At 41.0% G+C, this 11,891-nt stretch overlaps 1 protein-coding gene across 1 annotated transcript in view; it reads left to right on the forward strand.

Moving 5' to 3' along the window:
* Positions 1 to 10,290, forward strand: part of LOC140494678 (alpha/beta hydrolase domain-containing protein 17B-like) — a 75,062-nt gene extending 64,772 nt beyond the window's left edge. The window contains exon 4 of the mRNA XM_072594139.1: positions 6,857 to 10,290. Coding sequence (XP_072450240.1) covers positions 6,857 to 7,085 — 229 coding nt within the window. The 3' untranslated portion in view covers positions 7,086 to 10,290. The remainder of the gene's footprint in view (positions 1 to 6,856) is intronic.
* Positions 10,291 to 11,891: the final 1,601 nt, after the last annotated feature.

The following is an 11,891-nucleotide window of genomic DNA, read 5'->3' on the forward strand; positions in this document are numbered from 1 at the left end:
TAACAAGAGAGAGAATAGGACCCCTCAAAGATCAGCAAGGTGGCCTTTGTATGAAACCGCAGGAGATGGGGGGAGATATTAAACAAGTATTTTGCATCAGTGATTACTGTGGAAAAAGACATGGAAGATATAGAATTTAGGGAAAGAGATGGTGACATGTTGAAAAATGTCCATATTACAGAGGAGGAAGTGTTGAATGTCTTGAAATGCATAAAAAGGGATAACTCCCCAGGACATGATCAGGTGTACGTTAGAACTCTGTGGGAAGCTAGGAGAGGATTGCTGGGCCTCTTACTGAGATATTTGTATCATCAATAGTCACAGGTGAGGTGCCGCAAGACTGGAGTTGACCAACGTGCCACTGTTTAAGAAAGGTGATAAGGACAAGCCAGGGCACTATAGACCAATGAGCCTGACTTCAATGGTGGGCAAGTTGTTGGAGGTAATCCTGAGGGACAGGATGTACATGTATTTGGAAAGGCAAGGACTGATTCGGGATAATCAACATGGCTTTGTGTGTGGAAAATCGTGTCTCACAAACTTGATTTAGTTTTTTGAAGAAGTAACAAAGAAGATTGAGAGCAGAGCTGTAGATGTGATCTATATGGACTTCAGTAAGGCATTCGACAAGGTTCTCCATGGGAGACTGATTAGCAAGGTTAGATCTCATGGGATACAGGGAGAGCTAGCCATTTGGATACAGAACTGGCTCAAAGGTAGAAGATAGAGGGTGGTGGTGGAGGGTTGTTTTTCAGATTGCAGGTCTGTGACCAGTGAAGTGCTACAAGGATTAGTGCTCGGTCCACTACTTTTCATCATTTCTATAAATGATTTGTATGTGAGCTTAAGAGGTATAGTTAGTACGTTTGGAGATGACACCAAAATTGGAGGTGTAGTGGACAGCGAAGAAGGTTACCGCTGATTCCAACAGGATCTTGATCAGATGGGCCATTGGGCTGAGAAGTGGCAGATGGAGTTTAATTCAGATAAATGCGAGGTGCTGCATTTTGGGAAAGCAAATCTTAGCAGGACTTGTACACTTAATGGTCAGGTCCTGGGCAGTGTTGCTGAACAAAGAGACCGTGGAGTGCAGGTTCATTGCTCCTTGAAAGTGGAGTCACAGGTAGATAGGATAGTGAAGATGATGTTTGGTATGCTTTCCTTTATTGGTCAGAACGTAGAGTACAGGAGTTGGGCGGTCATGTCGCAGATGTACAGGGCATTGGTTAGGCCACTGTTGCAATATTGCGTGCATTTCTGGTCTCCTTTCTATTGGAAGGATGTTGTGAAACTTGAAAGGTTCAGAAAAGATTTAGAAGGATGTTGCCAGGATTGGAGGGTTTGAGCGATAGGGAGAGGTTGAATCGGCTTGGGCTGTTTTTCCTGGAGCATCGGAGCCTGAGAGGTAACCTTATGAAGGCTTATAAAATCATGAGGGGCCCAGATAGGACAAATAGACTAGGTCTTTTCCCTGGGTTGGTGGAGTCCAGAACTAGAGGGCATAGGTTTAAGGCGAGAGAGGAAATATATAAAAGAGACCTAAGGGCCAACCTTTTCACGTAGAGGGTGGTACGTGTATGGAATGAACTGCCAGAGGAAGTGGTGGAGGCAAGTAGAATTGCAACATTTGAAAGCCATCTGGATGGGTATGTGAATAGGAAGCATTTGAAGAGATATGGGCTGGGTGCTGGCAGGTGGGACTCAATTGGGTTGGGATATCTGATTGGCATGGACAAGTTGGACTGAAGAGTCTGTTTCTGTGCTGTACATCTCTATGACACTTTGAAGTAATGAAAAAGAGTGATATATGCAGAGCAGTAGATGTTAATATGGACTTCAGCAAGGCGTTTGATTAGGTTCCACATGGTGATCCGATTACCGAGGTTAGATCACATGGAATCCAGGGAAAACTACCCAATTGGATACAAAATTGGCTTGCAGGTAGAAGGCAGGGGTTAGCGGAGGGTTGTGTTTTAGAATTGGAGGCCTGTGATCATCAGTGTGCCACAAGGATCGATGCTGGGTCCACTGCTTTTCATCATTTATTTAAACCATGTGGATGTGAATATGAGGTATGATTAGTAAGTTTGCAGAAGACACAAAATTGGCGGTGCAGTGGACAGTGAAGAAAGCTGTCTCAGAGTACAATGGGACCTTGATCAGATGGACCATTGGGCCAAGGAGTGGCTGATGGTGTTTAATTTAGATAAATGTGACATGTCACATTTTGGTAGGACACATCAGGGCAGGGCTTATACAGTTAATGGTAGGGCCCTGAGTGTTGCTGAACAGCGACCCTGTGCTGCAGGTGCATAGTTCCTTGAAAGTAGAGTCACAGGTAAACATTGTAGTGAAGAAGACAATTGATGTGCTTGTTGCTGGAATTTGAGGGCATGAGCAATAGGGAGAGGCTGAATATGCTGGGGCTTTTTTCCCCTGGAGTGTTAGAAGCTGAGGAGTCACTTTGTAGAGGTTTATAAAATCAAGAAGGGGCATGGATAGGATGAGTAGCCAGGGTATATTTCCCAGGGTTGTGAAGTCCAAAACTAGAAGGTATAGGTTTAAGGTGAGAGGGGAAAAATTTAAGTGACCTGAGGGGTAACGTTTGCACAGAGGATGGTGTGTGTATTGATCGAGCTGCTAGAGGAAGTGGTGGAGATGGGTATAGTTACATTTAAAAGGCATCTGGGTGGGTACATGAATAGGAAGGATTAAGAGGAATATGTGCCAAACACTGGCAAATAGGGTGAGATCAGTTTGATTTCTGGTCAGCACAGGCTAGTTGGACCGAAATCTCTGTTTCTGTGCTGTATAACCCTTCCTTACCCTGTGCATCTTTAAAATACCATTTCAGAGGTAACTCCTTTCCCATTCTTTACTGCATAGTTTGGGTCATTGTATTTGGGAAATAACATCATGTTTGGAATTTATAGTAAGAAAGAAGTGGTTTGTCAACTGTTTCCACTAAACCTCCTTTTACCTCAATCCAGCTGCTGCATTGTGTACACATCTCACGTGTTTGTTCCAGAATGTAGAATGGCACAGCTTACTGATGGTGCATATCTCTCTCTATCTCATTTCACATGTGCAGATGTCCATATGTAGTGGTGCATAGACTTATCTTCCCAAATTGCCGAATAGTTGTTTCCCCACTCTTCATAGGTTGACCTGGAGCTACTATCAAGTGGCAATTATTGTTTCACTTGAAGTAGTTTGTTTTTCAGCTTTGACCTGGATGGTACAAAGGAAAGAGTTGAAGAGTGCAGTGCTGGGAAAGCACAGTTGGTCAGGCAGCATCCTGGAGGAGCAGGAGAATCTGTATCGGGCATAAGCCCTTCATCAGAAGAAAGCCTTTTGTGTATCTATAACTGTGAGTTAGTGATATAGCAGCAGTTAAAAGACCATTTTATATTTAAAAGGTAAGATTTCACTGCCACTGAAACTGAGATTAGGCATTATTATTTCTTGGAAGAGTGACAGTGGCAGAATCTGGCACTTTTCATTATGAAAGTTGTTTTTAGTGGCTTCTTGTCTGGGATAAGCAAACATAACCTTTCTCATGAGCAATGTTACTAAGTTATGTGTTTATCGCAGCATCTTTGTAACCATTGATTTAAGAGAGAGCAGCCAGTATCGCATCCTGTATACAGGGGGACCCTCGATTCCGCAGTTTCAGTCGCCCGCAGTTTACTGCGTCCGAACATATTATAGGGAACCTTCCTGGGCCAAGGGGCTGCTGGGAAGTGGAATTTCCCCATTGAGATAAATGGGTTTGCTGCTATCTGCGGTTTTGGGCTTTCACAGTAGATAGTGGAATGTGTCCTCCGTGGGTACGGGTGCTGCTGTACTGATAATCCGAACTTGTGTGTTATTTGCATAGTTTCGATAAGGAACTAAAGCATTTCCTGCAAAGGAGAAAAAATGTAAGGATAAAACATTCTCGATTCCTGTTATATACATCCCCAGTGCTGGGTTTAGGCACACCATTTGAGTACTGGGAAGATTTATTTTAGAATTGCATGGCATGGAAGGAAATCGTTTGATATTGTATCTATGTGCTGGCTGTTTGAAAGAGCACTCCAATTAGCCTGACATCCTAAAAATCACTTGGTGAAAAATAAATTTCCTTTTATCAATATTTTGTGATGTCTGCGTAAGCTGTGCAGTTGTATTGGGTGACACATTTGTCTAAACCTACAACCAGGAACTGCAGAACTAACTAGTTCTAGCCTATTTCTTGCAGAAGCAAACATCAGCATGTGATATTGCCGTGGATAGCACTCATGGTATGCTGTCTAGAACAAATGAAGAAGTTTCTTGTTTTGCAAGATGACTGTTTCTTTTTGCGTCATCAGAGACATACTGCAATGTTTTTCTCAAAGCAATCGCCTGATACAAGGGGTTTTAAAGCATTGTGCCCTTGTCTGCCAGGAATTGGTCTGCAGATTTATGTCCATCTGATCAGATTTGAGCACTCCCTGGTTTTATGTGGACAGCAAACGAAAATTTAATTGTGGTTAAATGTACCTGAAGTACTTAATAGTTTTCAGAGATTAGATAACTATTATATATGAATGAAGATTTATCTTTATTGTTGACTAACTGGTATCTTATTTCTATTGTATGCTAATAAAAACATTTTCTACAATGACAGCAATATTACCCTATCTTTACAGATGTTCAGATGGGGACCCAAGATTTAATATTTGCTTGAGATTCTCAGGCATGTGTCTTTATGTTTATAATGGCAGGACTCCTAGAAATGTCAGTATCGACAAGTGTTTGTAATACGCCATAATAAATGAATGGCTTTCTTAAAATAATTCATCAATACTGCTCAAAAGCATGCATATAAAGCTAGTTGATAACATCAATAATTTGGTCATTCTGGCACTCCAATTCACCCTTTAAACTGGTCAGATATGATCCTCGAAATGAATGTTCATGATGGTGGTGTGCAAGAGTTTAACATCTTCAATGGCATTTTTTATTTGCTACTTTAAGTATTGACCCATTTGAAATAAGTAGATAATTCCTTTGCTTAAAATCACCAGCAATAATTTTTAGGGGCTCGTGTTGTTCTGCTATCTCCAGTATTTACTTTGCCCAACTCCCTGAATACTTGCTGCTTTTATCTTGATCGGCCCCCTGGCCATGCTGTCTCCTGCTCTACCCTTATTGAACTGCTGTTGTCCCATGTTGACACATAATCTGAACCCCAAAATTAAATCAGAGGCCAAAAGAAGTTCACAGATGATCAAGATTAAATTGCAGCACCAGTTTGCCTTGACTGACCCATTCTATTGACTTTGAGCATTCTAATGTGGCAAATCAGGACAGTCATCTGGACAGCATGTTGGGAGAGTTACAAAGGAGCAAGTGACCGGGTGATGATGAAATCCCAAGAGTAGTCCTCACACCAGTTGATCAGAAGCCCATAGCCCAGGGCAGGGCTTCTCTCTGCGCTCTCTCACAGTCCAGCAGAAATTTATTACCCCTGAAAATTTAAGGGATGAATGTTCCCAATATGTTCCTGTATAAATAGTGGCTACAGGAGCAGATCAGAGGCTAAGAGCACTGTCGTAAGTAAATCACCCCTAGATTCCCCAAAGCTTGTCCCCTTTTCAACCAGGCACAATTGACAAGTCAGATGGAATACTCCCCACTTGCCTGGATGAGTGCAGCTGCAATACACAAAGCTTGACACCATCCAGCACAAAGCAACCCACTTGATTGGTATGACATTCACCCTGTCCTGCAGCAAAGTGTACCAAAAGATGCACAGTCGCAATTCATCAAGGATCCTTGGCACCTTCCAAATTTTTGACTGACTTGCTGGAAGGACAAGGGCAGCAGATATGTAAGCACGCTGTCCCCTGAAAATTCCCTTCAAAGCTACTCACCCTCCTGACTTGGAAATATATAGCTCTTCCTTCTGTGTTGCTGGGTCAAAATCCTGGCATTCTTTCCCTAATGGAATTGTCAGTCTACCTACAGTACATGGACAGCAGCAGTTCAAAATCTGACTTACCGCCACTACCTAAAGCGTAGCTAGGGACAGGCAATAAGTGCTGGCCCAGACAGTGACGCCTTCATATCACAAGTGAATTAAAATAAAGAATGCATATAAATAAGAAAACAGTGTCCCTAAATTACTGAACTAGCTTTTCTACTCCTTCATTCTATTTGACAAAAAGTTGGAGTAGAATACTCCAACATGATGACATTAAGCTCAGGGACAGAGCTGGATGTGGGCTGTGGAACATGCATTGCTGCATTTCTGCCCCTCCCAGTTTTCTGCAGGACAGTTCCAACCGTATCAGATACATTTATGTGGATGGAAGTAAAGGCAAAATATTAGTTTTCTCCATTTCCTACATTCCTAAATTATTCAGGCAGTAGAGAAAAGGAAGGTCTGCAACTAAAAGTAAAATGCTGCTGAAGTTTATTTTCCTTCCCCTACCCACATAATTCTGACAGCGGCCTGAGTCAAAGTTCTCTAATGTGCTGGTGACCCAAGGGCTCTAACTATGACTGGAGACAGGAGGATATCAATGGGACCTTTGGTAATGTCTGCTCATGCAGATTGACTGACACAGTACAAGGTAGAATGAGTAGTCCTCTGAACTATCATACAAAGAGCATTCATCCAGGTGAGGAAGCAAATGTGGACTGAACTAATGGAATCCAGGAGTCACCTTAAATAAAAGAGAAATTTGAAAGAAAAATAAATTGACTCCGTTATAAGTGATCTTTAAATAAAGTTCACCATCTAAATTAATACATTGTTACTTACATTGCATGAACTGAGATGTATTTTACTTTGACACTGACTTCGTTTTCTTGTATCTTACAGCATTGATAAAATCTCCAAAATCACATCTCCTGTGTTGATCATCCATGGCACTGAGGATGAAGTGATCGATTTCTCCCATGGGTTGGCATTGTATGAACGCTGCATGAAGGCAGTGGAGCCACTGTGGGTGGAGGGGGCTGGTCACAATGACATTGAACTGTACAGCCAGTATCTGGAACGGCTCCGAAAGTTTATCTCATACGAACTGGTAAATGTGCAACGGAATTGAATGGAACCAAGAACAAACATTTTGGAAAGTCTATTTTTTCAGGAGAACTTTGGATAGCATCGGAAATGCAAACACAACCATGATTTTCTTTTAAATTCACGTTGGGTGCTAGTGCAGGTAAAATATAGAAGACAAATGTGATGCAGCAGTTAGCCTGGAGAGTATTGCTAATTACTTACAACCATAGTAAATTGTTAATTTTCTATTTGTATAAAAATTTGTGGGGATAAAACCAGAATAAAGTCGAACTTGTCCCTTTAGGAGGCGGGTCTTCTGATGTGATGCCCTTGGTGGTCTTGGCTAAAAGAAAAGCAGTACAATGGCAATTTTTAATCTATTTCATTTCTTCAAATTATGCTAAATCATTCTTGAGTATAAATTTAATGATCTCATTCAAAAAGGAACAAAAAAAACTCCCAAAAAATCCAATGTAATTGCAACACAAGGCTCCGCTCTTTAAGAGACAAGACTCCATACTGTTTTCTCATCCCTTTTAATACTGAGAATATTGATGTGTCATATTAATATCAGCTTGTGATGTATCATAGCTCTTCCCATAGTCCTATGAGCTGCCACCCACTGCATCGTTTAAATGTACATCAAAGAGGAGGGAGGATTTGGGGACATTGTACTCTGTCGGCAAGTTACAGGTGTTAAATTGTTTGAGCTGTGACTTATTGATAGAGCAAAAAATGATTCAGTCGAACACTACAGAGTTGAATCTTTCTTGGAAAAGAATGCCTGAGACAATAATCAATGAGAACACGATTGAAAAAGTATCAACTTGGGGAAAAATGTTTTATGTAAAGAAAAAAAATGCTGAAATTTGTTTTATAAACGTGGTTCAGGTTAAGGCTGTGAATGTAATGTGAGTTGAGTAGCCAGCTCCATGTACCAAAATCTTAAATTTGGTGTTTGCGCGTTACTTCTGCCATTCCTGCAGCCTTTAGGTCAGGATTTTTCAGTGTTCATTGGGCTATATTTACAAGTGTTTGGAGTATCAGAATCTGACCAATTTACAATGCAGTGGCGCCTTCTGCAGCACAGATCTGGTGCTTTGAGATCGTTAGGGGCACTGAATTATTCCTGTTGTATCGCAGCAAACTGGTAGATCCATTGAAGTTTGTGTAGCTGCTTGTGGCCTGCATTTTGTACTGTAAGCTGTCCAAAGCAATCAAGGTTAAATGGATTCGGAGATTCATCTCTAAGAAACTTCCCTTGAAGGTTCAGTGTGGATAAGTATACTGCACAGTGTGAAACTGAGCCATGTAGACTAGGAGGATCCTAGATCTGAGTTTGTGCTGAGTTAGTTGATCTCAGCTAAAATGTGGTACAGGAGCTAGAAATCTTTCTGTTCCTGGAAAAAGTAAGATGAAATAAAATCAGCGAGGGCTTCCACTCCTGATTGCTATCCAGTGACTGCTGCTACTTATTGTGTTCATGTTGGTGTTGGGTGAGAACCGGATCAGACTTGACTCTGATTTCCAAAAAAAACAAGGTTATCACTTGCATTCTAAGCTCACAAGTGATGAGTATTCTGTTAGATGACGTGAGGGCAGCTGGCGCATGTGGAACTGATCCAGCATGAGGGGCATGCTTTCAGGAGAAGAACGCAGAAAACTGGAGAGGCAAAAACAAAAATCCATCTCACTTGCTGACACCCAAGAAGATTGATGTCAATACATTATTCTTCAGGGTCACCGGAATGGGAAACATGGCCATAATCTAGTCAACATAGTGATAATCTGCAAGGGTGTGCAGTAAGTCACAATTTCAATTCCACACTACCACTTTTCCCACTGTGCTAAATGAGCTTTTTATTTTTGTGATCAACAAACACTAGAAACTGGAGGAACAGAATAAAGCTGATATTCCACTAATTCTAAGTATCAGCAATTAGGATTGAATGTTCATAAATATCTGACACTTAAGAAATTCAGGAAAGAGGTTGAATACCCCAGAATAATACTGAGCCCAGTATCTCTATACAATCCAGGAAATGAACTAGATTTGATTCCCACTCCGTGTAGTTGTGGCTTTTATCATGCCAATGGTATAGCAAAAGGACAAAATCAGTTGTCTTGCCATTAGCCCAATGACTTGCTTAAATGTATAGATATTGAGTGAGGGCAGGATCAGACTAGGTTGTGATGCTCCTCACTGTTGAATAGCCTGATAATGTTCCTGCTTTTGGTTCACAAATGAAGAATAATCCATTGATTGAAATAACCAATTGGTGCCGATGATATAGAATGCATGTTTGGCACCAGGAAAGGAGGGAACAATTGGATAATTGGGTGGGCAATTTTGTTGAATTTAATAAGTGTATACTGTTTAGAATTTGTGATATTAGTAAACAAGCACATAATGCATAAGGGGTATTCCCTAGTCTGTTTTAACTAATTAGTTTGTTTTAAGCAGGTTAACATCTATGTTAAAATAGCAGGTAGAGAATCATTGTAAACACATTACGTTTTTGCATACTAATATCACAAACTACTTTCTATGCTAAACTAAGGGTCATTAATTAATTTCTTGATTCTGGGCTGTAATGCTCTTCGTACCCTGTGGGTGTTCATATTTTCAAAGGCTCCATAATATGTGCATGATGAATATAAATGTGGATGTGCCCAGTATCAAATGATAGAAATCATTTAAATAGAACATTGGTTCTAAAGTAAAGATGCAATTTTTAATTAATTTTTTATTGCACATCTCTAAATCTTTACATTAAGTTGGTAGTTAAGAGGTGATGGAGAAGAGAAGGGCTAAGGATCCTAATGCCTCACTCCCTGTTGAGAACTGGGGATGTGTGTGTCAAAATTGGGATAGTCACAGATTGAGACGATGCAGCTTTGCTATATGCATTCCCAAAATGTTCCCAGGAGTGGTGCAATTTTGATGTTTCACCCCTAAAATAACACACTTTTAATGGTGAATGGATAACAGATGTGTAAAGGTAAAATGGTGTAATCATCAAGAGTGGTAAAATGGGAGCCAAACAGAAAAGATTGAATGTACTGTAAATGTTAGCCAGCTGTGTTAAAGTACTTTTGGTCACTACATGTCCTTATCCCTTTAAGGCCGCTGTAAGCAGCCTTGCCACTGGATTGTTCTCTATTTTGAAACAATTATTGTTTGCAACAATGACAAAAAAAACTTTATTGCAACATTATATTAAACATATTTAACTGAAAATTTAAAACATTTTGACAAAGTTTTTATATTGTTTTATTATGGGGTCACTGATATTGTGAAGTGCACTTAGCACCAACAACAAAAACTTGTTTGGATGAAATGGCTTTCATTATTGGCTGTTAATTTGTGAGTCAAATACCTTATCCTTAAGTTAAGCTTATCCTTAAGTTAAGCTTATCCTTTATGAAGGACCACCCTTCAGCCAATGATATATCTGGCATAAGGGATTGATGTTATTCAGGCATTTCTCAAAGAGCCATTGTACTCCTACTTTAGGTCAGTGGCAATGTATTCTTGCCAGGTGCATCTACATACCTAATTGCTGTACTCACTACCCTGAAAAATACTCTTAACAGTGGTGTCCACATGTGCTGTGTTAAGCTATTGGGCAAATCAGAGCTGAAAATGTGTTGCTGTAAAAGCGCAGCAGGTCAGGCAGCATCCAAGGAGCAGGAGAATCGACGTTTCAGGCATGAGCCCTTCTTTCCTAATTCCTGAAGAAGGGCTCATTCCCGAAACGTCGATTCTCCTGCTCCTTGGATGCTGCCTGACCTGCTGCGCTTTTACAGCAACACATTTTCAGCTCTGATCTCCAGCATCTGCAGTCCTCACTTTCTCCTCTTGGGCAAATCACTAAAGGGTGGAATATCTTCAAACATCAAGGTAACTGTCACAGTGTAAGTTTTTTTTTGTGTGTAGTCCTTTCACCACAGCTGTCAATTTGCACCGACAGCGAACTCCCTGAGGGATGCTGAAGGAAGCCCAGCTACATATGAATGTATGTTAATCTATCTGGATTAACAGATAGCAGTACAAAGGAAAACAAACACCTATAAGAGCAACAAGAAACTTTAGCTGAAGCTCTGTGCATCTTAATTGGAGAATCCCCAGTGTGATATTTCATGCTTTTGGTCAGAAGGATGTGGCATTGCACACTCATTGCTTCTGCTGAATTGTGCTGGTTATTGCACTTGTGAAGACCTCCTGTTTCCCCACTGTCTATCTCAGCGAATCCCAGTGTGGACCTGACTTGAAGCCCATTCCCTCCCTCTCTCCCTCTCTCCCTCTCTCCCTCTCTCCCTCTCTCCCTCTCTCCCTCTCTCCCTCTCTCCCTCTCTCCCTCTCTCCCTCTCTCCCTCTCTCCCTCTCTCCCTCTCTCCCTCTCTCCCTCTCTCCCTCTCTCCCTCTCTCCCTCTCTCCCTCTCTCCCTCTCTCCCTCTCTCCCTCCCTCTCCCTCCCTCAGAAGGACTGTAATGCTGAACTTTTTACTTTATTTCTTTATTTTTCAAATTTGTACCTAAGGTTTTGTACTAAGGTACCTTTTGTACCTAAGATTGTTCTGCAAATGGCACTTCATACACTTTTCACTGTACTCATGTATCCCTGTACTTGAGTACATGTGACAACAAAATTCTCATTCTAATGCTAAATCCTTTCTGACCTTTTGAGTTAAGGACCAACTAGTAACTATTTTCCTGGGAAGTGGGAATCTGGCTTTAAGTTAACATGAGTGGCAAAAGAATTTTCTTTCTAGTCATCCTGCATCGGGCAGAGCAGGATCACTACATGATACTACCTATGAATAACCAATTGTTAGTTCATGCTTGG

This window comes from Chiloscyllium punctatum, chromosome 24 (genome assembly GCF_047496795.1).
Source record: "Chiloscyllium punctatum isolate Juve2018m chromosome 24, sChiPun1.3, whole genome shotgun sequence".
Lineage (NCBI taxonomy): Eukaryota > Metazoa > Chordata > Chondrichthyes > Orectolobiformes > Hemiscylliidae > Chiloscyllium > Chiloscyllium punctatum.